This window comes from Dipodomys spectabilis, unplaced genomic scaffold (assembly GCF_019054845.1).
Source record: "Dipodomys spectabilis isolate Male_0828 unplaced genomic scaffold, ASM1905484v1 ptg000342l, whole genome shotgun sequence".
Taxonomy (NCBI): domain Eukaryota; kingdom Metazoa; phylum Chordata; class Mammalia; order Rodentia; family Heteromyidae; genus Dipodomys; species Dipodomys spectabilis.
The window spans coordinates 739,079-766,295 of NW_024871019.1; the positions used below are offsets into that span (position 1 = coordinate 739,079).

A 27,217-nucleotide genomic window follows, 5' to 3' on the forward strand; every position below is an offset into this window, starting at 1 on the left:
TATTGCTCAGTATAAGTCTCTACAGTTAAGAGTCACAGAGATTAGTATTATGTATTTTACAAGGTTGGTGTGGCAGAAAAATACAGTTCAAGGTGATGGTGGATGTCCTACTTTAGGTTTACACATGACTCACACAGTCTCAGTGAAACTGCTAAGGGTCTCATAGGTATCCATTTCATTTCGACAGATTTCAATGCTGCAGAAGCTGGATGTTGGGATGAATTCTGTTGTAGCTCGTCTACCTATGTTAACGTACTTCGAGGAGGCCATCTTCACGTCTGACCCTTATTTTCTCCAGTGACTAAAGACAGTTTGGAAACCGGTCCCCGTCAGCGCTGGCTAGGTGTTAAATGAGGCTGAACTGGGCTGCTTCCCCCCCGGCCCGGCCGGCCCCAGGCCCCCGGCCCCGGCCCCGGCCCCCGGCCCCGGCCCCGGCTTTCCCCTCGGCTCGCTCGGGGATGCTGGAGGACTCGCTGCGGTCCCGACGCCCGAAATGAATGCTGACACCCGGAGTGGACGCGTAGGATCCTTTCTTCTGGAGTTTTCACCGACGAGACTTAAAAAAGGAAAGGAAAGAAAGGAAGGAAGGAAGGAAGGAAGGCCCTTTTTCACTCCTTCATGATGATTTACACGAACAGGACAGACACCCAAAAAAACCTAAGGGAAGCCCCGCGCGGCCGGCCGGGGCCCGGCTCCCTCAGGGCCCGCCGCCCGGCCCGGCCGGCCCGCCGTCCTCGGGGCCCGGGCCCTCGGCGCCGGGCTCGCCCGTCTTCTCGGGCTTGGCCGCGCCCTTGAACAGGTGCTTCTTCTGGTGCATGCCGAGCGCGGCGGCCGTCTTGCAGATCTTGGGGCACTGGAAGCAGGCGAAGCCCTTGCCGTCGTGCTCGCGCACGTGCCTGCGCTCGTGGTTGCGCTTGGTGGACAGGTAGAGGAAGCCCTGCAGGCAGAACTGGCAGTGGTAGCGCTTCTCGCCGGTGTGGATCCGCTCGTGGATCTTGAGGGTCTCGTTCAGGGTGAAGGCCTTGCCGCAGAACCGGCAGACGAACTCCTTGAGGCCCAGGTGGATGCGCGCGTGCTTCTGCAGGTTGCCCTGCATGGAGAAGCGGCGGCCGCAGGTCGGGCACGGGTAGGGCTTCTCGCCGGTGTGGCACCGCATGTGCATGCGCAGCGTGGACGGGCTCTGGAACTGCTTGGCGCACAGCTCGCAGGCGTGGGGCCGGGGCGCGGCGTGCTGGTGGGGCCGCCCGGGGCCGCCGCCCGCCGCCGCCGCCGCGCGGTCCCCGTTGCACAGCTCGCACTGCAGCTTGGGCATCTCCTTGGCCTCCTCCTCGTCCTCGTCCTCCTCCCCCCGGGAGGCCGGCCGCTCCGGAGCCGGCCTGGCCGGGGCGCGGTCCAGCTCGGCCGGGGACGCGCGGCCGCCGCCCGGGCTCTTGGGCCCGCGCTCCTTGCGCCAGTGCATCTTCCTCATCTTCCGCAGCTGCCGCGACTTCTTCTTGGGCTTGTAGTTGTAGTACGGGCGCCACGGCTTGTCGGTGGAGTCCTGGTCGCTGGCGTCCTCGAAGGCCTCGGCGGGCTCGGCGGGCTCGGCGGCGGGGCCGGGCCCCGGGGCGCCGTCCCCCGGCGCGGCGGGCTGGGCCCCGGGCCCCGGCGGCTCCGGCTCCGGCTCGGGCTCGGGGCGCGCGGCGTGCCGGGCCCTCCTCCCCCGCCGGTAGAACAGCGTGGAGCCCAGGATGCGCCTCTTCACCACGGCCTCGTTCCCGATCTTCACGGTGATCTGGCACAGCGGCGCCACGTCGCTGTCGGCCGAGGGCCCGGGCAGCGCGGGCTTGGCGATGTAGGTCTCGGTCTTGCCGGGCTTCCCGCCGGGGTCCGCGGCGGCTCTGCCCGCCGCCCCTCCGGGCTCCGCCGCGCCCTCGGGCTCCCCGGCCGCCGCCGGCCCCTCGCCGGCCGGCGCGGGTCTCCTCTTCTCCTTGGGGGCCTTGGGGCGGCCGGCCGGCCGGGCCGCCTTCTCGCCCTCGGCCTGGCCGTCGTCTCTCGGGGGCCGGCCGGCGGCGGGCTCGGCGGGCGGCGGCGCGGCGGCGCGGCCGCTGCCCACGGCGGCCACGGCCTTGCCGTGCACGATCACGGAGGAGAAGCGGCGGCCGTGCACGATGACCGACGGCGCCGAGCCCCCGTAGCTGATCACCGACGCCGCCTGGTCCGGCGCGTCGGGCCCCACGGCCTTCTCGGCGGAGGACACCGGGGCTTCGGCCGGGTAGAAGCCCGGGTCCAGGTCGGCCTTGGGCGGCTCTGCCCCCCAGCCGGGGCCCTCCGCCTTCTGTCTGTCGGTGGAGGTGGCGGTGTCCCGGCCCGCGGGCCTCCCCGGCGGGGCCAGGTCGGGGCAGGCGGCGAAGGCGCCGGCCCTGCCCGGGAAGCCGGGCGGCGGGGCCTCGGCGGGGCGCGCGCTCTGCGCGGCCGAGGGGCCGGGGCCCGCGGCCGGCGGCCGGGGGTCGGGCGCGCCGTCGAAGGGGGAGCCGCGGAAGCTCTTGAGCGGGGCCCGCTTGCACTTCATGGGCAGCAGCCTGTAGAGTTTGTACGGGTACACGGTGGGCTTCAGGCCGCCGTTGGCCGTCTTCTTGTTGATGGAGAGCCTGTGGTCGATGGCGTGGAAAGACTTCTGGTGGTTCTTCAGGATGTAGTAGGTCATGAAGGTCTCCAGACAGAAGATGCACTGGTAGCGCCGCTCCCCCGTGTGCCAGATCTCGTGCCGCGTCCTGTACTCGGCCAGCGCGAACACTTTGTTGCAGTAGTGGCAAGGGTACGTCCTCCTCCACGAGTGGACGTTGGCGTGCCTCCGGAGGCTGGACAGGGTCACGTAGCTCCGTTTGCACACCACGCAGCTGTACAGCATCTGCCCGTTGACGAACTTGACCATGTGGTCCGTGTCCGGCAGGGCGCCGCCGGCACCGGCCAGCTCACCGGTCCTGCGCTGGGGTAGCAAGGTTTCCGGGCTCGCGAAGGATCCCCCATTCTGTCCTATGGTGGGATACTTTTCTAAAAAACCGGGGTCTTCCCCAGCGGCGGGCAGCTGGCCGGACCTCATGCAGATGTGCTCGTGGCGGTCCAGCCTGTTGAGCGTGGTGAACTGCTTGTTGCAGTACCTGCACACGGGGAGCTCCCGGGTGGGCCTGTGGAGCTGCATGTGGGCGCTGAGCAGGGTGCTGCTGTCGAAGGACTGGGAACAGCAGCTGCAGCTGTAGATGAGCGGTGGAACCTCAGCGGCAGGTGGCCCAGCCCCGTCGGGGAAGGGACGCGCGGCGGCGGCGGCGGCGGCGGCGGCGGCGGCGGCGGCATCTTCGCGGGACGGAGGAACGTCTTCCTTGTCCGGGGACTTGGCCCGAGGGAGGGCTGCGGCGGGCTGCGGACTCCTCTCGCGGTCGGCCTGGGGGCTGGTTACTGGAGGGGCTGCGAGGTTTTCTGGGGTGGAGTCAGAATCCTGGGGTATGGAGAGTTTCTTTGGCTTTGGGCATGCGTTCGGCTGGGTGGCGGGGGCTTCGCCGCTCTCCCGGCCCGCCCTGTCCGGGGAGCCGCGGTCCTGCTCCCGCGCGGGCTGGCTCCGGTAGGGCTCAGGGATGGAGGACACGGCGTACGAGTGCTCGGCCAGCGTGCGGACGGGCTCCGCCTCGTGGCACACATCCGTGCGCTCCAGGCAGAGGCTGGCCGTCCTCATGGAGTCGGACATCTTTTTGAAGCTGGCCCTCAAGTCCAGCGGGGAAAACATGCTATTGCTGTTCTCCGTCTCGATGATGGAGAACGCATTGGTGATCCTCGGCCCGTTGGTGGCGGCCGGCTCTTCGGGCCGCCTCTCGTTCTTCTCCTCTTTCACGGTGCCCTTCTCGGTGATGCAGAACACGTAAGGGCTGGGGGAACTGGCGAAGCTGCGGTCGGTGAGGTCCTCCAGGAACGCGATGCCCAGCTTTCGCCCCGCGGCCGCCAGGTCCGTGACCGTCTCCTGTGTCCTGACCACCACCGTGGAGCTGTAGATGTAATTGAGGATTTCCGTGAACACCTCGGCCTTGAGGTCATCCAGCTCCAGGACGTGGCTGGAGATGCAGATGGTGTGACTCCAGAAGATGTTCTTGAAATACAGGCTGGAGGCGGCCAGGACATTGCTGTGGGCCTTGAACTTGGTGTCTTCCACGATGATGGTGACGTCACACAAGATGCCCCGGATGCGCTGCTCGTTCAGGATGGAGAGCACCGTGTCGCTGTGGACATCATCTTTGAGGTCCCTGGAGAGGGACATGACTGTCATCTGAAACGAGAGGAGAGACATGGTCAGCGGCCCTTCCGCCAGCAGCTTCCTCGTTTCTAGGCTATGGGTGATTCCGGAGGAGGTCTTTTCTCTGGGGTGTGGGGACGGGAATACTCGGGGTTTTTGTCTCATTCTGTTGTTGGTTCTTCCTGGGACTCGGAGTCAAACGTTAGAAGCTAAAACTGTCGTCCTCGCCCAGGGGCTGTGGCTCAAGGCTGCTGGAGTTGGAAAGGCTCCGGAATGCTTTCCCCTGCGCTCTCCAAAGCTGTGGCGAGGTACACAGGTCCAAACTCAGGGGTGGGGGGTTCTTGTCACCCCAATGGGAAGGGGAAGTCTCACCACTGCTCAGGGCTGCTGCTCGGAATCTAGAATTAAACGGCTCCTGGTCCTTCCATAAGCCTCCTGTTTGTATTCTACTTTTTCTCTCTCGTTTTGTCTTCGTTTCGTGGGGCCTTAGGGGTGGGAGCCAGGGCCTTGCACGCGCTAGGCAAGCCTCTACCAGGAACTGGCACCCCTCGCCCCTCCCGATTTTAACCAACGGCCCTGATGATCATACCCCAACATACAACGGAAGAGTCTTTTTTATTTATTTATTTATTTATTGTCGGTCATGGGGCCTGAACTCTGGGCCTGGGCGCTGTCCCTCAGCTCTTCAGCTCAAGGAGAACGTTCTACCACTTGAGCCACAGCAGCACTTCCGGTTTTCTGGGAGTTAATTAGAGATGAGAGTCTCATGGACTCTCCTGCCTGGGCTGGCTTTGAACTGCGATCCTCAGCTCTCGGCCTCCTGAGTAGCTAGGATGACAGGCGTGAGCCACCGGCGCCCAGCTTTAGAAGAGCAATTTTTACAAGTTTCCCTGAAGTGGTACGTCAGTGTGAGAAGCAGCTAGCACGGAAGGGGGCTGTCACTGGGGAGAGTCACAGTCTGTGTCAGGGACACCCTGCTGTCCGCGCTGGTGGCCCTGGAGGGGTCCGTCCCGTTCCAGGTCTGAAGCCGGAGCAGACTGGACTTTTCAAAAACAACTGTGTGAGGTGCTGAGGTGAGGGGAAAGGTGTGGGGAGGGGTTACACAGGTGGGTGCCTCATGGCAGCCAGGAAGGGGGAGGAGCAAGTGCTCTGTCTCTTTCCCCTGGTATTCCACCCCTGCACCCCGCGCCCCGGCTTGTGGGGGAGTGCAGCCCCCCTTCAGGGCAGCCTCCCCGTGTGGCAGCGGCTGCTCTCTGAAAGCAGACACTCCCAGATGTGATGTGTGCTTCGCTCACCTCTGAGGTACTGCTTTATCACTTCAGCTTGACAAGCTGAAACTGTACAACTGGCACATTCTTCACACACACACACACACACACACACACACACACATACACACACACACACACACGTACGCCTACCGCTGACTGGGAGACCGTGCTGTTCTTTCCAGACTGTGAGCCTGGGCCAGAATCCTAACTGACCCTCCAGTTTGGACAACCAAAGCCACGGCTTTCGAAAAACATGGCACCCAGCAACAGCCACAAAATGAACACCTGACCGTGTGTACCACCACTAATGGCTCCTCCCTGCGACCAAGAATGAAACCACCCATCGTCCACAGGACCGACAGACTTTCTGCTGTCCCGGGTGGACCGTCTCCAGAAAGCTACAGGTTCTGGTACACTAAAAACTGCCAGTGGTGCTTTCTCCCTAGCACCGGAGTACAGCCATTTAGCTTGAGGCGTTTATTCCGTTGGAAGGGCCAGAGGGTCACACAAAAGAACCTCTTTGTACCTTTTTCTAAAGTTGCTATTATAAACCAGCCCATTATGCTATTTAGCGTCTTTTATCCAAGCATCCGTCTGGTAAATTCTTGTATCATATTCAGGCACAGGGAAGAATTGCCTTTCTACTAACAAACCCTTCATTTCAGATCAAGAGAACGATGCATTCACTACATTTCCCTTTCAGCTCTGCAGACACGGAGTGGTGAATTAACTGTCACCAATTGTTGTGGCCGTTCATGGCCTGGTTCCTGGTGTGACTGTCTCTCGTTTTCTTTATCTTATGGTACAGTGGGTACTGAAATTTTTATCTCAATTCTATAAAAATATTTATTAAACAGTAGAAAGCGGTCTTCTTTGAGACCAATGCTGACCCTGCCCCCACATTTTGGGACAGGAGGGATGTCCGAACCCTGCCCTTCCCTGGGAAGCTTTAGCCCAGTTCAGTAACGGATTTCCCCTCTCTCCACTCGCACTGCTGGGGTGAGACCCGGATCCCACAGACACGTCTGTACCTCATCTTTCCCTTGAAAGGACACACGGGCAGACACTGAAGAGTCTTCTTCCTCACCCATTCTCAGGAGGTTTGTGATCAACCAACCAGAAGCAGGTCTAAGGGCTGACACTAAAAACCTAGGGCCACAGGGACCCTAAAACTGCCCTCAGAGGCTTGCAGGGACTTGAGGAAAATAGAATATATCCAGGAAACACTCCATCAGGCCTGCTGGGAGGGGTCGGGTGTGGGAGGGGCGTGGCTTAGGGAGTGGGCGGTTCCCTGCTTTACTGCTGGAGGTTGGTACTTTTCTAACAGCGGGATGGGTGGAACCCAACTTTGCAGACAGCAACAGAGGGAGAAAAGGGAATCCGGGCAGCGAGAAAGGCAAAGTTTCGGGCCCTGAAGGAGTTTATAATCTCGGAGCCAATACAGTGGCTTCAACTGAAGAATACAAACCGGCAAAGTGTCCAGGCACTGAATTCCATAAAAGATGCCGTTTAATGACTTAAAAAATGAATTAACATGCAACCAGTCCTACAGCGGGGTTTCACTGTGACATTTCCACACATGTAGACTATGTCTCCAACCAAACCTCCCCCATCATCTCCCGCTTCTTAGGGCAGTTTCAACAGGTTTCATTGTTCTATTTTCACAGGTGCACATAAACTACCTTGACCATCCGTCCTCCTCGCTGGCCCTCCCCCCCTTCCCCTGGCACCCCGCTCCCACCCCCACGAGAGCTGGCTGCGCTTTCCTGACATCCGTTTTCTTTTTCGGCATGCATTAACTGTACCAAGGGGCTTCACCATGGCGTTCCAGACATGCGTATGTCATGTGCCTTTTCTTTTCCGCTTTAAGAGCTACTGGAACGTTAAGACTCTTCACACACACACACACACACACACACACACACACACACACACACGCCTCTCTCGTCGAACCGCACACTGGTCCCAAATCACCAGGTGTTGCCGCCGATCTCTGAGGATGCTATACTCTGTGTCTCATGGCAGCTATACCCTACGTGTCTAATAAAAACCACACGTCATGTGTCTAATAAAAGCCCAAGTCCAGGAATCTGAAGCAAAGGGAGAAATGAGTTTAGTCTGCAGAACAGCTGTGGCTCCTACGGGTAACAGGGTATATGTAATCCCCAAAGGGGTTGTTTGAAATCATAGTTTTTTTTTTGCCGGTCCTGGGGCTTGAACTCAAGGCCTGGGCACTGTCATCAAGCCTCTCTGTGCTCACGGCTGGAGCTCTACCACTTGAGCCACGGCGCCACTTTCAGCCTTTTCTGTGTATGTGGTATTGAGGAATCGAAGCCAGGGCTTCATGCATGCAGGGCACGCACTCTACCACTAAGCTACCTTCTTGGCCTGAAACCATGTTTGAAGATCTGGCTAACAAAATGTTGAGCTCCCCTAATATTTGGAAATCAATGCATCATCTTGCAAACCAGAAAGACCCGGCACCACCGGGGTGGCCGCCTGTCTGGCAAGGACTGGCACGGAGTCGCTGTGCGCACTATGTGCACCGAGCACCAGCGGCGGTCTCTGGAGCACGGCGGGCAGCCCTCTGGCAAGCTCAGTAGGTGCCGCCGGCAAGGACAGGAAGTGAGGGGCCCTGGCCGGGAGCCCTCCTGGACCCACGGTTCAGCTCCCCAAATGAAAAGCAACGTGTCCTTCTCACTCAGACTGGTTTTCTTCTGTTCTAACATTCAAGCAACCTTCACTGCCACGTTTCTTCACAGAGTGACTTAAAACAGAAATCACAGGAGTTCCTGACCATGGAAAGCCCACATCAGATTAAAAGAAAAAGAAACCTAACTTTGAAAGGAGATTTAATTTACATGCTACTTTCTTGTTTTCTCAAAAGGAAGCTGTGTGCAGTAAGTTCACTATTCTTAGTAGTATTACCGAGCTGGGATAGAGCAGCATGGAAAAGACTAACAAAAATTTTCTAGACAAGAAAGAAGTTTAACGAGCTGGTAACTTGAAACACATAGGAGGCCTGGTTTCAGGTGCAGAACTGAGGATCGCGGTTCAAAGCCAGCCTAGGCAGGAAAGCCCGTGAGATTCTTATCTCCAGAAAACCAGAAGTGGAGCTGTGGTTCAAAGTGGTAGAGCACCAGCTCCAAGCAGAAGAGCTCAGGGACAGCCCGCAGGCCCTAAGTTCAAACTCTACAACCAACCAACAACAACCCACAATTACAGTTGCTAACCAGTAAGACCGTATTCGCAAGGATTCTTAAAGAATCGCTGTCTCCAAGAAATCATTTTATTTTATTCACTAGGGTAAGTTGTAGATAGGCCTAAAAGGACTAAAGAGAAAGCGAGTGCAAGTGTGGCAAAAACCCAAAGTGGGAATCCTGGAGAGGGAGTCTGACAAGAGAGCTGGTTAAGAAGAGACGGGCAGCCACGCCCACCACAGGACACACCCATATAACTGTCCTTCCTTTTCCAAGCCTGAAGCCATTACTATCTCCTGAGCTTGAGCTCGGGAAGGCGGGTGGAAAGCGGACACTGCCTGTGGTACTTGGGTAAGAGTCATTCTCCAGTTTGTACGGAGGCTAGCGCTGCTTCCGTCCTTGTTTTCTGGGTCTCAGGGCTACGCGCCCGGATGCCCAGCCGTTCCCCCACTCAGCCATCCACGCAGCCATCCTCTCCTCCTCCTCTGCCTCTGCCTCCCCAGGGCACTGCCGTTAGCTAGGCCCACAGTTCACGCTTTCTGGATCAGAACTGGAAAACAGGGAAACAATTTTTTTGCCCAAGAACTGACCGATACTTCTCGCTTGACTAAATCTTCATCCCCTTTGATGAGTGAGGGCCACCTCACTGCGATATACAGCAAGTATAAAAAAATGAACAGTCTTCACAGAAACGCTGTGCCTGTATTCTGAACTCCTTTGTAGGTGTGGTTTGTTTTTTTTTTTTTTTTTCAATCAGGAGATCTTTAGGCCAGAAGCAACCCTTTCCAGCATGCCCCGCCCTACTCTTCCATGGCTCAAATGAACCCCGTTTTTCCTAAGTCCTCTGATCAGAGGGGCAGGCCAGGTGCCCTCTTCCCGGCATTTATCAGTCCACTCCGTTCCTGAGATAAATAATAAAGGTGAAAAGATGGAACGACTTTCTCCTCTCTGCTGCAAGGCGTCTTCTATAAAAAGAAACTTCGATAAACCCTGACTAAAAAAAGAACGTGCTGTGTTAGGATACCGACCTGCAGTCCTGCAAAAGCCCAGTCCGCAGCCCCTACCAGGCCAGCGCGGGGCCGCGCGGATCCCCGAGGCCCTGTGCGGGTTTGCTGACAAAGGACGTCTCTCTGCAGGAACGGGCTCCACCATCCCACACACCACCCTGCAGCGCACTTGCTCAGTCATATTGGGCGTCTACGTCAGACCTCACGTGATGGGCTGTTAGAAACAGACACGTCAGATCTCGACAACAGATTACAAAACAGAAGCCCTTTAGAGCTCTGAGCCGTGTCTATGGAAAGGAAAAAAAAAATCCTCTCCATTTGGTCTAAAGGCAGCTCCCAAGGGACACAGATGGGCTGCATTCTATGCAACTTCCTAGCAGAGGAGCCATCAGATTTTGAGGTGGCACGGCGTGACAAGGGGAGTTTGGTTTTTCAGTGGAATTCGGCTGCTGCGGGAGGAGGCCGGGGGAGCTACGCTCCCGTATGGGGAAAAAGGTGAAAGTGGGTCTCCGGCTAGCAGCGGGGTGTGCAGACTGTGAGAACCGGGACTGTCAGATTGGTGAACAATGCAGTTGGTGTTTTAGGTGGCTAGTTTGGAAGGAGGATGGAGTGGGGGGGGGGGGGGGGGAGGAGAGGCCTGAGGTTTCTTTTCCTCTTCTGGAAACTCAGCAGGGTTTCAGAGTGGACTGCATGCTTTGCCCAGACACCTGCTTGCTGGGGAAACGCACAGACACCCCCATGTCCTGGTGTCCCGATACCGAGGCCACTGCAAAGGCAAACCCGAGCTCTTCCTCCTCATCCTAACCAACCAATGGCAAAGTGGAAACGGCGGGGGCCTGTGCTTGCATGGCTGAGCCACGGCACCGTGTATATAAACTCCGCAGGAAGCTCGGAATCTAAAACCAGCGACGTTCAGACAACATCAGAGTTCAGGGACAGAGCGTCTGGGCAGACCTGTTACCCTCAGCCAGTGAGCTGGCCCGTGACCTCATGACTTACCAAGAAGCGGGGTACAGCATCTTTTGCTTATGATGGGTCTGCTGTCAGCAGTCTCTCTAAAGGTTAGAGTGACACTACCCGTTGCTCCCGAAAGTTCAGCAGACCCACACTATGACTTCACTCACTTAGCAGGAAGGAAAGTTTGCAAATGTTGACAGCCACCGGCTGGGCCCCCTACCACCCACATCCATATGCCTGGCCGAGGTCACTGAGCCGCAACACAAAGTCAGGCAGGCCACTCGAAAACAAAACTCCTGCCAGGCACAGCAGCGCAGGCCTGTAGATGGCAGTGGCTGGTGCCGGGGGCGGGAGGATCACCATTTTGAGGCCAGCCAGGATGCTATCCCCGGAGACCGCGTCACAAACAAGCCCTCAACCTTTCCATTTCAAGTTCAGGAACACCAATATATAATAGAGAACTGAAGTTTTTTTTTCTCTCTCTCTCTCTTTCTTGGTTGTGGATAGTGAATTGCACATGAATTAGAAACCAAACTACCAGAAGCTCGTAACCATCACCCCTGCCTGCTCCCCAGAGTGTAGCTGGCAAGATCAGAGGCTGGAGCTATGTGCAGGGTGGAGGTGATGTGGGTGGGCTTAGCTGGGAGCGGCCTTTGCCCGGTGGGGTGGGCCTGTGCCTCCCGCCAGAGGGCTGAAGGTACCACATGGTTTATGAGGTGGCTCTGAAGTGAACATTCAAGAGAAATTCAGTATTTTCGACTTTCAATCCGTTTTTCTTGAAAAAACACCAACTCTGAAGCAATATGCAACAGCACTTATAAGCCAGGTGCTGGCAGCTCACCTTTGTAATCCTATCTACTCAGGAGTCTGAGACCTGGAGGATCGCTGTTCGAAGTGAGGCCTGGTGGAAAAATCTGAAAGACGCCAACCAAACAGCAAATTAGCCAGCAAAATGCTGGACTGGAGGCATGGCTCAAGTGGTAGAGTGCCAGTGAGCAAGAAACCCAAGCAAGACCATGAGGTTCTGAGTTCGAGCCCTAGTACTGGTGTGTGCGCTCATGCACGGGTGCGCACACATACACACAAATGTAAGTGAAAACACTACCCTCATACATATTAACCACTTTAGCTTTTATCTCTGTCTACTTTTGTTTTAAGGAACTTACCAAATGCCTACCAGGCACTATTTACTGAGTGTAACAGGAAAGGAAATGGTGGCAAGATGAAAGCTACTAATTGAGGAGAACAGAGTGACCCCCCAAAGCGCCGTCTAAGGCAAGGCTCTGCCGGAGGACAGCTAGCATGAGGTGGATGGCATTCAGTCCAGCAAGGTCCTAGAGCCTGACCTTGGGGTCAGATGGTCCTGCTCTGTCCTGACCTTGAGTCAGTCTCTTTGACTGTGTGCCTCAGTTTTTCCACCTGCCCCATGGCGCTCAGAACACCGGCATCTACTAGGGTTGATGCACGGGCTACATGGCACCTCCTAAACTGAGCCCTGTGAGCCCGGGAATTCTCAGCTGCGGACGTCAGCATGGCGGGTGCTGGCTGAGCCTGGGTCCCAAGTCAGGGAAACGGGAGTTCTTCGAGGGGCGAGGTCAATGTCCTCATTCACAGCCCTACAGAGTGCTCGATTCACCCACGGGAGCTCACCAGCCACCCGTGCTCCCAAAGAAGAGAGAAGCGGAGACACCACGGCCATTCAGTGACAAACATCAAAGTGGGTTTTTTTTTTTCTTTTCTTTCTTTAGAGGTAGAGTTAGCATTTCTCCTAAGCCTATGCAAAAAGGCACGAACGATTTAAATAAAAATCTCTCATGGTGACTTTATTAACTGTTCTGGTAAAAAAAAATGTCTAGTGGGAAAAGCCAAAATAATCTGTTTGTGACACATATTTAGACCACCGGTAAATTTCCATTTTTGTGTTCTTTTCCCCTTATGTTAGAGGGCTACTAAAATTTGGCTCTAACTTTAGGGATAAAAACAAAGCTAGAGTATTGGGTGCTTACCAGGTGATATGTCTGTTTTAGATGGGATCATTCTTTTTCTTTTTCTTTTTTCAAATTCTTTATTGTGATTAAGTGGTTACATAATTTCCCAAATGTAGGATAGTGATGCTTAGTTAAAGTCACAAACACATTCTAACTTTCATGGGGCAAATTGTCTATCACGGTCTATAACATTGATGAGTTCTATGAGCTTTGTCATACAGTTATCTCTTCCACATTTGGTGATGTGTACATTTCTTTTGTTTTGCATAGCATCAGCTGTTCCCTCTTTCCCACTTGTTTCCTCCCTCCCATCGCTGCCATTGAGTTGCTTAGTTCATTTTGATCAATGTCCAGTGCAGCTGATGGGTCCCGCTGTTACATGTTTTTCCCTGATTCCCTACAGTTCTGTGTCGTCCTCCTGGCTTCCCTCCGGTGTACGCATATATACCATATACGTGATCAGCAGCGTGGGGTTATTTAGCAGTGATTCAACCGGATGAGTGGAAGGTTTTTGTTTCTTAAGTCTTGTTAGTTTTGTCATATCACCTTACATTTTGGATTTAACATCCACTGATCAGGAAGACCATGTGCCGTTTGTCTCTTTGCTAGGAACATTCTTTTTCAACATTCTGCCCCAGAATGTATGTCTCTCTCCCCCTCTCCGTCTCCACCCCTCCTTTTCCCTAGCAATGAGGTTTGAATTCAGAGCCTGAGCGGTATCCTTGAGCTTTTCCCCACTCATGGCTGGCACTCTACCACTAGAGCCACAAATCTATTTCCGGCTTTTTGCAGAGAAGAGTTTCACAGACTTTCCCATCAGGGCTGGCTTTGTATTGGGATCCTCAGATCCTGAGTAGCTGGGATTACAGGCATGAGCCACGGAGCACCTTTCCTTATGGACTCCTGGAAGACCGTATCTGCTCCTTTCTCTTCGTGTTGTTGGGAATGGCCTAAAAGATCAAGGTGTCAACTCCTTGGAACCACTCTGTGGTCTCTGGCTTAAGTCACCTGCTTATGGGTGACAATGCAAAATCGTGACCAGTTGCGATCTCTCCACCCAGTTGTTTCCATAAACTGGACAAGATTCGTTCTCTAAACGTTCTTCCCCATTCCCTCCCTGTCCTAAGTAGCTCCACAGGTTTGTCCCTCCGCATCCTTATGCCCTGCCCTGCCGTGGAGTTCCAACAGTCTGGGATTATCTCAGGGCCTGCAGACCAGCCACTCCCTTCCCCACTCCAACTACTCCAAAGTTCCACTGCACCCGTACTCAGAACAAGAACAGGAGCAGTGGCTTTATTCCCGTCAGTCCCGGACCATTTATCCATCACGGTCATACCACCTCCCATCTCGGGCCACCTCGTGCACTTGGGAAATAATGCTTCCATTTCAGAGAAGGAACAATCAAGCACGGCTCAACATCAACCAGGGGGAATGAAAGCCCTGGTCTTGTGATTTAGGGCCTTAGACGCGCTATTCACAGGCATCAGGGGAAGGCTGGCTTCGTATGATCTCAGTGTGAGTACACAGAACCCACCATTGCATCTTTTGGCTGGATTGTTTGGTGTCTGTGTTTGTTTTATGCCAAAATCGGACTCAAACATGTAGTTGCTACCCCCAGCTACATATCGCTAGCCATATTTACTGAAAACAAGGAATAGCTATCCCGGTTAGCGGCTGTCTTATCCTGCCTGCGTTGCCTGTGGAGCCCCGAGCCCGTCACTTGCAAGAATTGCAGCGGGACGCGGTGGATATGGAGCCATACCTTGGTTTCCTCCATAGCCCAGCACAGGGTCACTGTAGTCTGAGTGGACAGTGTCATGTTCCGCTTCTGTGTCACACAAATAGGACCCCAGGAGGTGGGGTACAGGAGTGGAGTCCGTCCACCAGGGCTTCCAAACGAGAAGTCAGCACAATCCGGCATACCCACCAAGATTCCCAGCCCCACCAGGAGCCCTCACCAGCCCAGGAACAGAGGTAGTCAGCTCTAGGAAGCTGGACTCTGTTCTGGAACTGTTATGGGGACCCAAGCCGGCCCCTCCAGGCCGGAGAACGGTGAAGGTCCGTCATTCTTGGGGACTGGCTTGACTGGAGGAGGCTGCTGGGCTCTCTGCCCTCACCCCCCACGCCACGGACAGCAGCAGCCTCCCACCTACCTCAGACACCACCTGGGCCTGGGAGGTTTGCTTTACCAGGCATGCACTTTGCCTGCATGCGGGCTTCTTCGTCCCAGATCCCAGAACCCCCTCCACGTGTGTGGCTGGAAGGCACGGCTGGAAGGCAAGGCCGGCAGCGCTGTGACCGCTGGAGGGAGGCCAGCAGGACGGGGAGAGCCACCCCTTCCTGGGGTTCAGGGGAGCCGATGATTGACTGTCAGAGCTGCCTACCAGACAGGGTGAAGGAGAGAGGCACAGGGCTCTCTCCTACCACAGAAGGGCCAAAGAAACGGGCTCACCAATGGAAGCGTGATTTAGACGGAACGTGGTTGGGAGCAGAGGACAGAAAAGGAACGAGCCGGGTTCTACTCAGCAGCTTCCAATTCCCCCCTCACAGTAATTTAATGGAATGGGGATATAGGTCGCTGATGGGACAATAATTTCCCTGCTCACTTGTGGAGTTACCTGTGGTTTACAAATAAAAAAAACTGTATATATGTGTGCACACACACACACACACACTCAGAATGGAAAAGGAAAAATTCCCAAAGAAATCTCAAATCCACCACAGAGAAAACCTACACAATGCTGGTTAGGAAGAGGATGTTTTAAATATATGTGCCTAGAATGATGTCCAGAATAGACGGCTTGAGAGCTAGCTTTCATTTTAGAAAACAAATGCTCCTGAGAAGGGGGGGGGGCAAGTCTGCCTCTCAGCTCCGCTCTCAGAAAATGGCCACTGGGTCAGGAGGCTGCACAGCCAGACCGGGGGCCTTGAAGCCTGTGGGGCACAAAGACATCTCCCTACTTTTCACACAGCAACTATCTGTAGACACACACAGAACCTTCTTTTTCCACCAGTAAATCGTGCCTGCAGAGTTATCTGTTCGCTGACTACAACAAGGATTAATGATTAGAAGTTTCATTATTCTCTCTGAGCGAGGAGGGAAAACTACGTCGTTTTTAATGTAAGGTAGCTGCTGGTCGGAAAAAAGACTCTTATTTAAACTTCATAAAAGGAAGAAAGGAAGAAAGAAAGAAAGAAAGGCCTTGATAAGTGTTTCTTAAAATAGCAAGGAGACAAATCATCTTACCAGAAACTCATTATAAATAGAAAGCCTTAAAATAGATTATTCAAATGTGGCAAAAAGCTCTTAATTGGCCACCTGAAAATGTCCAAAACAAAAACAAATATGGAGAAATTAAATGTTTAAGACAGCAGGGTCAGAAGTTGACTTAGAAGTGCATTTCCCTTTAGGAAAACCTTGTCATGCAGGTTTTATGACACAGACTTCCATGCAAAACCCCACCTTATAGGGTGGTGGCCGAAGATACCCCAGAACTGCAAGGAACAGGAACAGGGAAAGGTCAGGGTTTGCCCTGCAGGTGGGCGGGGTCTCCAACTTCTTGGTAAAACCCCAGCCAAGGCTTCGCGTCCCGTGTCAGCTACAGCGGCGTCTGCAATCTACCCTGAGTGTCTGCTCTCTCAATGTGGTCCTTCCTCTCCTCCCTTCAAAGCCAAAGGAAGGGAGGAGATGGCACAGGGGTGTGGGTGGGTAACAGGTGTGACTCTGGGAGTTCAGCCTCTTCCGCCGGTGAGCATCTAACACAGCACCGAGGCCCTCGACGGAGGCCCTGAGCTCGGGCCAGGAACACCAAGACAGAACACACACTAACACACGCCGAGCAAGCTTTTAGAAAGGAAATCCTCATCTGCCTCTGGGTGCCAATCGCCCTCGCCTCAGAGCTGGCTGGCTATCTGCAGGCTCACCCCAAAACGCACCAGGGGTTGGGAGTCCATTCTGAACGCATGTAATCGGCTTTGCTTTTCGGAATCGGTGATCTTATTACCTAATTGGAACCATCCCTAAAAATAGTCAGATGTTGTTCTAACACGTGAAGGGGGGTTGGGGGGGGAGGAAGAACCACCAATAAAACAGGGCCTAGAAATAACATCCAACTCACAAAACAGGAAGTAGCAGCCCACATCTGGCTCACCTTGTACAAGCACCTGCCTCTCTGGACTGGTGCATTGAGAACATCCTTGTGGGACTTCACATGGCCCATGGATTGCTGACATGAGGGTGCTCTGGGATGGATGCACACGTGTGTGACCCACACAGGGGTGTGTGTGTGTGTGTGTGTGTGTGTGTGTGTGTGTGTGTGTAAATGGAACGTCACTGGTTTTGATGGTATTGGGGTTTGAACTCAGGGCTTCACACTTGCTAGATAGGCCTTTGACTGCTGTTTTTTTTTAATGGTTATGTTTAAGACAGGGTCTTATTTCCTGCCATGGTGTGTATGTACCTGGACCACAGTCCTATGGTGGCTGGGATGGCAGGAGAATGGCACCATACTCAGTATTTTTTCCCACTGAGATGGAGTCTTTCTGACTTTTCTGTTCTGGGTGGCCTTGAACCTCAATCCTCTCGATCTCAGCCTCCCAAGTGGCTAGGATGACAGGCATGAGCCATGGCTCTTCTCATTATTAAGCGACAGCATAGTAGTTTTGTTTTTAAATAAATTTAAGAGAGGAAAAATGCTTTTATCATTGGCAGTTCTGGGAATAAAAGCCAAGGCTTCACATATGTCAGACAAAGGCTCTTCCAAATTGAGCTATACCCCTAGTTCACAGGAAAAAAAATTTTTCTTTAAAATAGGGAAACAGCCTGTTTTAAACTGCCTCTCCCAGCTTGAAAAGGCATTTTCTTGACTATCTTAAGGAGAAAGACCTGAGTGTGCCAGTGCTGCCTCCTGGTGCCTACTGTGTGCTGTGGTCAGCTTCCACGTTCCAGCCCCTTCCCGCTTCCATGCTGCTGCTCCCTCCCACCCGCCCTGCTGCAGCAGCCTGGGGAGGCAGCCCCGCGGCGGGGGAGGCGGAGCGCTGCGGTCTGTGACTTGCGCAGGTCCTGACTTCTGGACTGTGAAGACGCTGGTTGGGTGGGTTTACTTCCAGGGTTCTTTGTGGCCATAAACTCTGAGAATCCCACCTGTGTTCCCGCCCCCATTTTGTCATCTGTTGACTGATTCTAAGGATGTTCATTTCTCCCCAAGTGGATAAATGCTAGCCCCCTCCTTCCTTAAATTCAGTTTCCTTGCACATCTGGGATTAAGACTCAGGCTTTTGACCTTTCCCTAAATCTACTTCTGCAGGGGGTCTGGTCTCGGCCCCAGCCCCTGGATTTAAGCAACGAGCAGCAGCGACTGAGTGCCTCTGGGTAATCCCTAAGGAGTGTTTCGACACACCTCCACTGGGCACATTTACCCAGCACAGCCACCGTGACCACTCTGCGGGGCAGCAGCTGATGGATCCTGGCGCGGAACTCCACCAGGGTTCCCCTACTCAAAAGCTTGCGGCAGCACACTGACAGCACATGGGGACAGGGTGCGAAGCTGTGGAGGACTGGGGCGGGGGGAGGTCCTTGCTGGGACGCCATAAATATTCACAGGACAAATTCCAGTCAGAGTGCACTTTATCTCTGGCTTGCTTCTTCTCAAAAAAAAAAAAAAAAAAAAAATTCCCAAGTTGCAGTAACATCAGGAATGAGAGCTTATCCTGTACCTCACCGTGCGGCCAGGGAGGCGGCCTGGATGTGGAGACAGCCGGCAGGCCGCTGCAGCGGCGAGAGCCAGATCTGTACAAACATGGCTGCACGCCGTCCACCATCCTGAATGCGCTCAGCCACGTGTGGCCCGCCTGTCCCTTCTTTTCCTCAGAGGACTGCAGGGGGCTTCCACCGGGCCTCCCTGCCTCTCCTCCCGAGCTCCCCAAGCCCGGCACAGGAATGGGCTCTTAAATCACAGCCATGCCGCTTCCCTGTCCCAATGCCTTTGATGACACCCACTGGGGAACACAGTCTGATTTCCTAGGCATTTAAGAGCAGTCCTGTTCAGTTCTGAGCGCTCTCCGGTGTGATCCTAGGAGGGCCCCATTCTAACTCAGGTGGACTCCACCCTTCCCTATACACTCTCCACACTGTTCACCTCCCTTTATTCCTCCTATTTTCAATGACCACAATGCCTTCTTTTTGCATTCACTGAGTGGATATTTCTGCACATTTTCTATTTTCAACCGCATATCTGAGAGGAAGGAGCCAGCTTTTTACTGTTCTCCAGTCTGCTTAGCATAGTGCCATGCTTCTAGTAGGTGCTCAGTCACTGTTAGCTATGTGCCCTTATTTAGGACGTAAGTTATTACCAGAAGCGCTCAGATCTTAAAATCTGGTATCAACTGCTTAGTGCAATTGACAGAACAATCTCCAACTTTCTATTTTATAAGCCAAACAAAAGTATTTCTTCAATTGCTTTACTGTGTTCTACAAAGCTAAAAGAGGAGAATATTTCTGCATCAAAGAAAGCCCTTGGGTCTTAATTGCTTTTTTTTCTCCTCTGCTTGTGGTTTAAGTATACAAATACCAAGGCCTCCAGAGGCAATATTAATGAAAAAAATATAAGAGAATTATAAATATTTAATATTTTGAAAATGGCTTTCCTATACATCTACCTGGAAGCTCCCAGAATCAGACTCCAACATCTTCGGAGCTGATATTTTTAACATTTGAACAACAGAAAAATTGCTAACAGTTGAATAAATAATCCCTTACTAAGAGACTGAATATGACCAATACAATTGTTAAAACACAATAATCAGCTTCAATGCCAAGCTCAATAAACAATTGCTGAGTGGAAAACAAAGGAATTCAGAGAAGACACTACTATTGTTGTTAAGTCAAAAGCCTACATATAACAGATGGGTGGGAGCAGATGTGAGAAGAAATGAACTGGAGGAGAGAAAAAAGCCCTGAAATGACCGCGACCCTACTCTGTTTCTGAGACCGTGGCTATCGGCAGGACTGCCGGAGAAGCAGGGACAGGCGCAGGGGAGGAGCTGGAGGCCTGGTCCACTGGACCCTGTCTCGTTGGAGTTGAGCTTGGTGGCTAGGTATACAGAAATCGTTCCATAAATACGGGTTGAGATGCAAGCACCTTGGGACCTGTCTCCATTTTCGCATTTCAGTCTTCCTCATCTATCGCTCACTGGTGCCGAGTAGTAGTACATTACAAGCCCTTTCACATGCTGCCAGAGAGCACCAGGGGCGGCCATGCTAGACACAACAGCGGTAGTTACTGGGACTTTGTGTGGAGCGCATGCTCAGTGACTTGCACTGCGCTTACCCCACAGCTGGCAGGGGTTGGCTGCCTGACCCAGCAACTGCACCCACATCCCAGCCTCGCTTCAATCCCAAGCCTGAAGTTACGTATCCAGCTAAGAGTTATGTATCCAGGTAAGAGACGCCAGAGGTGTATGACGAGGTTAGGTCTAAAGCTCCCACAGCTGGCATGAGACACCAGATCCTGAGGGGGACGTGGGTGATACTTATACGGCTCTCTTGAGAGCCTTTGGAACCCCCAAACTTAGTGGATCACTATTATAATTCCCATGCTTTTTTGGGGGGGGGGCAGTCCCCCAAGACCCCCAAGCAATAGTTTATTTCATGTAGACTAAAAATTAGAGACAGGAATTTAGTTACCTCAGTTAGGCCAGACCCGCCTTAAGAGTTCGATTCCGTGCTTTGAAAGAAATCACTTGGAAATCCTCAGTTCTGACTCCTCCATCATCTCCACAACACCATCTAGAAAATGAAAAAGGTGCACGGATCTCAGATGACTAGCTGCTGGATTTCGTGTTCTGGCCATAGTACTGTCATCAGCATATATGGAGGGCCTGCGGTAAGTCGAGGCCTGCCTCCTGCACACCAGGGCCACCTCCACGCCTGGCCCCAGCCCCAGCGGCTCTGAGAGATCACAGTGTGACCTGCGCGAGGTCCCACCACTGCCCCTCAAACCCCTCCAAGGTCACACCACTGCCCCTCAAACCTGGATTCAACTGAGTGAAAAGCCTGGGCAGGCAACCAGCAAGTCTCAGCTCCTAAAGTTGATTTGTTTTTAATTGTGTTATCTAAACGGAAAGGCAAAAGTTTCACTAAACAATCCTCGTCCTGTGTGCGACGCGTGCTTTTTCTCTTTTTTTTCCTGTCCTTTTCCCTCGTACTGTATATTCTCGACCTTTAAACAAAAGCAGCCTGCGGTAACCCACGGATGGACTCCACCACGAAGGGGCCCAGCTCTTGGAGGAACACTACCAGGAGTCTTTCGCTACCAGGTTTCCTGACGCCACGACCGCTCCCCTGTCCTCTTGGGCCGTGAGAACCCGAGGGGGCAGCTGAGCCTCACAACCCGGGAGAGGGCTTCAACGTGTGCACCCCCAGACGGGATGGGCACTTAGGCCCGGGCGCAGGGGGCGAGGGGCGCTCCCCACGGCGGAACCTCGGGGCCTATGAGCCCCTCTGCAGAGTGGGGCCGGGCGACGGGGCGGGCCGGGCAGCCGGACCCCAGCGCTGCAGGCAGGGGTCCCGGGGGCCCTGCGGGCCGGGCCGGGCCTGGTCCGACCCCCACCGGACCAGGCTTGCAGTTGCACCAGGAAACCCATCGCCCGCCAGGTCGGGTGGGGTGGGGGCCGGGTGGGGGGTCGCGACCCGGGGACGAGGGGTGCGCGGTGCGGAGCCCCCCGGACCTGAGCCCCCGCCCCGCGCTGGAGTCGGGGGGGGGTCGCGACCCGGGGACGAGGGGTGCGCGGTGCGGAGCCCCGGTCCGCAGCCCCCCGCGCCCGGGGCTGGAGTGGGGGCCGCAACGCCGAGACGCGGGGTGCGCGGTGCGGGGCCCCGGTCCGCAGCCCCCCGCGCCCCGGCCCTCGCCCCCCACCCCACCCGGGCCCCCGCCGCGCCCCCGGGCTGCGGACCAGGCGGCGGGGGGGCGGCGGTCCGGCACCTGCGGGGCGACCCGGCCAGCCGCCGGCCGCGGGGGCCCCGCCGCGCTCCGCGGCGCCGGGCCGAGGGCCGGGACCCCGGGCCCGCGCCCCCCGCGCCCCCCGGCCGAGGGCACTTACGGGGCTCGGCTCCTCCGCGGCCGGCGCGCTCCGCCCGGGGGTCCATGGCGCTTCCGGACCCGGCGAGTCCGGCCGACGCGCCAAGCTGCGCAGCGCCGCCCAGAAAATGGAGGCCGGCGGCGGCGGCGGCGGCGGGGCCCGGCCCGGCCCACCCGGCGCGGGGCCCAGGCGCAGCCCGGCCGGGGGCGACGCGGCGAGCGCGCGGCGCCCTCCGCGGCCCGGACGGCCCGGCCGGGGCCTCCCGTGGGCCCGGCGGCCCCGGGAAGCTGGGGCGCGGCGGCCTGGGCCCCGAGGCCCCGGGGGCTGCGGCCGGCTCGCACCCCGGGCCAACGGCTGTGACCCACACCGACCGCCGCGCACGGGCGGCACCCGCCGTCCATGAAGGCTCCCGACGGCCGCCCCGACCCGCCGCCGCCCCGGGTACGCGCGGCACCGGGCCCTCCGCCCCCCCTCCGCCTCTCCCGAGGACCGCGGTTCGAAGCCAGCCCCGGCAGGAGAGGCCGAGCGACTCCTACCTCCGAGGAACCACCCGGCAAGCTGGAAGGGGGCGCCGGGCCAGCGCCTCGGGGCCCCGGGTTCGAGTCCCGGAGCCAGCACCAAAAAAAGGTCAATAGATGAGCATTTCAAGAAGAAAAAGCAAAGCACACGGCCGGCCCTGTCTGCCCGGGTCCCCTGCCCGCCGGGGCCCTGTCCGCCCGGGCCATGCCCGCCGGCGTCCCCTGGCCCGCCCGCCCGGGCCCTGTCTGCCCAGGGCCCGCTGCCCGCCCGCCCGGGCCATGCCCGCCGGGGCCCGCTGCCCGCCCGCCCGGGCCCTGTCTGCCCAGGGCCCGCTGCCCGCCCGCCCGGGCCCTGTCTGCCCAGGGCCCGCTGCCCGCCCGCCCGGGCCCTGTCTGCCCAGGGCCGCACAGCCACGTGTTTACCCAGCGGCAGGTCGGTCTGTCGGCGGTCGATCGGTGGGTCAGTCTGTCTCGTCTGGGCCAGGGCTGCTGGCGTCTGTCTGCATGCTTTCCTTTTTAAAGCGAGCCGCGTCCCCGCGTCCTGATAACACGGACCTCGTTCTACACTTGTCTTCAGAACCCATTTCTGCGCGCAGCGGGGCCAGGTTTAAGAAGGTGACCCCTTGGTGACTTGGAGTAGCAAAGCCAGGGCGGGGACTTCAAACCATACAGAAACACCACCACCACCACCACCACCACGAAGACACAGGATCCAGAGGGGCGGGAAGGAAGGTGAAGGCACTGTTTTGGGGGTGACGGGCAGCCCCTGCCTTCTGGCGCTGTGCACCCCTCATTCTCTCCGTGTTCAAAGACCCACTCCCCGAAACCGCATTCGTTAGGGAGGGACTCACCTTCCCGCTTAGAAAACAACTGCCAGTCAGAGCTCCTGCCAACCTGAGCCAACCAGAAGCCACTCCTGGTCTGTGCTCTGCTTCTACGGCCCTCCACTGAGGGCTTGGGAAAGGCTGAAAAGCAGCCAAGCGCCTCCAGGAAACGGGTACAGGAATCTAGACTCAGGCTGGGGGCTGGGAAGGTGGCTCAGTGGTAGAGTGCTTGCCTCACATGCGTGAGGCCCTGGGTTCGATTCCTCAACGCCACATAAGCAGAAAAGGCTGGAAATGACACTGTGGCTCAAGTGGTAGAGCGCTCGCCTTGAGCTGAAGAGCTGAGGGACAGCGCCCAGGCCCAGAGTTCAAGCACCACAACTGACAAAGACTCATGCCAGGATGTCTCTTGGCTCTGTGCGCAGGATGGTGGGGGTAGGCATATAGAGTCCACCCTGGGATCCAGCCTGTCTGTGTCCAAAGACCAGCTTCCTGGTTTACACGGCCCCATTTCACCTCCCCCACCTCAGCTTTCCTGTTCACAGAATGGGGCGCCTTTAAATATTAGCTTCCTAGAGCTTTATGAGAATTCCATGAGATAAAGACATGTGGCAAGAGGCAAGATTTACCATGGTACCTAGCACACTCTGAGTGTTCTTTCCTTGCAAGCTGTTGTGGGTGTTGCTAGCGCTGAAAATATTCAGAGTTAGCTTGTGTGTGTGTGCACACGTGCGTGTGTGGTACTGCGGATTAAACCCAGAGCCACACTCATGGTAGCCAAGTGCTCTACCACTGAGCTACATTCCCCAGTCCTTCTTCTTACTGTTAATTTTTAGGTGATGTGCACGACTCCACTATTGAGCTACCAACCCCAGCCCTTGCATTCAGAATTCAACTTCCTACCATTCAAGCAAAGGGGATCACATCACAACTCCCCCGCCTCCACCTCTCCCTCCGTGCAACGAGATTTATACTCCAGAAAATTTCCATGGGTAACCTGCTAGAGTCATCTGGTGGGTGCCATATGGAGATTTCAGTCCAGGTCTGACTCCAAGGTGACTTCCGTGCCTGCCTAACCTGTTCCTGTGGTACCTTGATCGGCAGGGCCAGGGTCAACAGCTTGTTGCTGGTGAAATCCGCTCTGGTTTTCCTAAGAGGCTTAGCAAGTGAATGGCTCCTGCCATCCGTGTGGAGAACAGCCCTCCCTCCCTCCCTCTTCTTCCTGAAGGACAGCATGCAGCCTTACCAGAAAGCATCCTGCCCCCAAACCCTGTCAATCACCTGTGAGTCAGCAAGGGGAACCTCATCCCCTGAGGTCACTTCCTGATCCTCTGGTTCCCGCCTCCTTCTCCCCCTTCCCTATATAATCTCTCTCCACCATTAGTCGAGCCACGACACGCTGTGTGCTGCACTCTGCACACCTACATCTAGCGCCGCCAGGCACCTGGACGACATGGTGGTCTTTCCGCAACCCTTACATGTACCACAGACACTGGTATTTCTCTCCCACCAGAGCCAACTGTTTCTCCAGAATGGAGTACATTTCCCCAAATTGTTATTAATAACTAAAATATCACAGCAATACTTCCACACATCATTGCCTAAAACTTACATAATCAGACGGTGCTTCAAAATTTTCCATTCTTCCTTATAACTAGTCACAGATTCTCTCTCTTAATCATGCTTCTGAGTATGAGGAACTCACTGGAAATTTCCAGAAGTATTCACCTTGTTGTAACGGATTCTTTTAAAAAATAACGCTTTTTTTCTATAACAATTTTCATTTTAATATATTTGCAAAGAAAAAAAATGAAACAGCGATTGCAAGGCTTTTTAAGTTTCTACTCTCTGAAATTACTACCGGTTCATCTTCTCAGTGCAACTCCTGACCTCTGCCAGGGGCCTGGTCTAGCAAGCTGCTCTTGTTTTCCACCTCGTTCTAGTTAATTCTCACATGATTTCTGCTGTGCTGCTATGGTCAGCTCGGAATTTCTGGTTCAGTCTGTTGGCCAGTTTCACACTGACTGGCCCTTTTCTCTCTCTATGGGGCTTTAAGGTCATCAGAGCATCATATAAAAAGACGATGTGGTACATCTCTTTTAGACCCATTTGCTTGCTATATTTCCCGGCCACCTGTTTGAAATCTAGTTCATTCTGATGCCTACCCTTGCAGGCTCTGCTGGGTTACCATTTACACACACCAAATTCTCTCTCTCAGCAGCCCCTCCTCTGGCTACTTATCTCTTTCACCTCCAAGTGTTGAAGGCAGCCATTCTCCATCTTTTTCTCTCATTTTGCACCACATATTCCTGGGAGGCTCTGTGTGGGGTGCTCTGTTTGGGGGGGGATCACAGCTTCTGAAGAGGCTTTGTCTAGAACTTGCCCCTCCCAAGGGGTGTGAACTAGGGCCCAGGATAAGTGCTGCCCCACAATAGAAGAGAGCCCAAGGTGGGGTGAGGGGGAAGGGGGAGGACCGGGCTCTACCCAGCTCCATGCTGAATGCTGCCTGCTGGGCCTGAAGAATATTCCAATGAGGCCTCAAGTCAGGACTTTTATGAGATCTATGAAATGTGAAGGAAAGCGGAGGAGGGGGGCGGGGGGCGGGGAGTCTGATGAAGCCTCTAGCCAGGACCAATTTATAAGCAATGTTTCTTCAAGACTTTTTTTTTTTCAGTACCGAATTTGAACTTAGGGCTCATGTTTGCTAGGCTGGGTGCTCTACCACTTGAGCTATACTTCTAGGTTTTGTTTCCTTTTGATATAAAATGCTTATGCTGTCGATAGGAAGATACACAATATGCTTACAAACTATCATCTCAACTGTTAAACATGCAAGCTCAGTAAGCACAGGGTTCTTGAGTTCAAACCCTGGTACCTCCAAAAATAGTAAAAGGAAGAAAGAAAATGAGTCTTCAACTTCATATCCAGTCCTTGATCTGTCTTGGTACGGTTCACAAATAAGGATTATTTTTACATTTTTAAATGAATTGGGGGGAAAATGAAGATGTCAAGCTATAAAAATTATATGAAATTCACATTTGTATCCATACATGAGGTTATAGAGACACAGCCATAGTCCTATCTAGTATTATTTTTTTAAATTTCATCAATACATATGTGTACATCAGCTTTCTTTCTATGTAAATCCCTACACATATTCTCAGATTTGCTTCCACTCACTGTCAAATAAAATGTATGGGAGGCTCCTATACTGGACCTTAACAGACCAAGCCAAAAGGTCCAGAGAGCTAAACTGCAATCAAGGTGTTTATGTGAGCTTCTGAGGAATCAGAAGATAAACAGGCCCCATAGTGGCCACGTTTTGTGGCATAAGGAAGTCCCTGAGCTGAGCTTTGTAAGAAAAGTACCCTGGTCCTTCTCCACGAATCCTCCCAAGCTGCCTTACAAAACCCAGCTGTTGCCAGCTGCCAGCAGCTCACATCTGCAATCCTAGCTACTCAGGAGGTTGAGATCTGAGGACCGCGCTTCCAAGCCGGCCTGGGCAGACTGTGGGACTTATCTCTAATGAACCAAGAAAAGGCTGAAAATGGAGCTGTGATGCAAGTGGCAGAGTGCCAGCCTGGAGTGCTCAGGCCTTGAGTTCAAGCCCCAATATCAGTACAAACAAATGAATTAACTAAGAAATTCACTTAAAAAAAACCCACAAACATATGCACTAGACACCATGTTGAAAATGAACTATACAACTTGTGGGTAGGGTTGGGAAGGAAAAACTGGGAGACAGAGAGGGAAGGGGTGACACTGTCCAAACGCAAATGTATTCATTACCTGACTTATGTAACTGTCACCCCTCTGCATAATATCACCTTCAAAATAACGAAAGTCAAAAACAGCTGCTATTCGGCTCCACATAACAGAGCACCTATTTTGTCTTTTACAGTCGGGTACTGCCTGAGTCATGAAAAAAATCTCAAGTGAAAGCTGGAAGCGTTGCCAAGTTTATTGGGAGAACCAAACTGCCAGGCCACATTCTAGCGCAGGGGGTAGCAGTTTGAACTAACAGTGGAGAGGGATTACATAGGGAAGAGGGAGAAAGGGGGATGACCTCAGCGGATGAGGAAGTGGCCTCAGAGCCTGGGGACCTCCCCATGC

At 54.6% G+C, this 27,217-nt stretch overlaps 2 protein-coding genes across 2 annotated transcripts in view; one reads left to right on the forward strand and one right to left on the reverse strand.

Moving 5' to 3' along the window:
* Nucleotides 1-697: 697 nt before the first annotated feature.
* The window catches only part of Zbtb38 (zinc finger and BTB domain containing 38), a 59,226-nt gene continuing 32,706 nt past the window's right edge, over nucleotides 698-27,217 (reverse strand). Inside the window, exons 6-7 of the mRNA XM_042665748.1 lie at nucleotides 20,369-20,470; nucleotides 698-4,294 (exon numbers count right to left, since the gene is read on the reverse strand). Of these exons, the coding sequence (XP_042521682.1) occupies nucleotides 698-4,294 (3,597 nt within the window). The 5' untranslated portion in view covers nucleotides 20,369-20,470. The remainder of the gene's footprint in view (nucleotides 4,295-20,368; nucleotides 20,471-27,217) is intronic.
* LOC122095282 (proline-rich protein 2-like) lies at nucleotides 21,175-22,122 on the forward strand. Its single transcript, XM_042665749.1, has one exon. The coding sequence runs from the start codon at nucleotides 21,175-21,177 to the stop codon at nucleotides 22,120-22,122; it is 948 nt and encodes a 315-aa protein (XP_042521683.1).

Excerpts from the sequence above, each read along its gene's own strand:
- LOC122095282 (XM_042665749.1), top strand. The coding sequence starts at position 21,175 with ATGAGCCCCTCTGCAGAGTGGGGCCGGGCGACGGGGCGGGCCGGGCAG.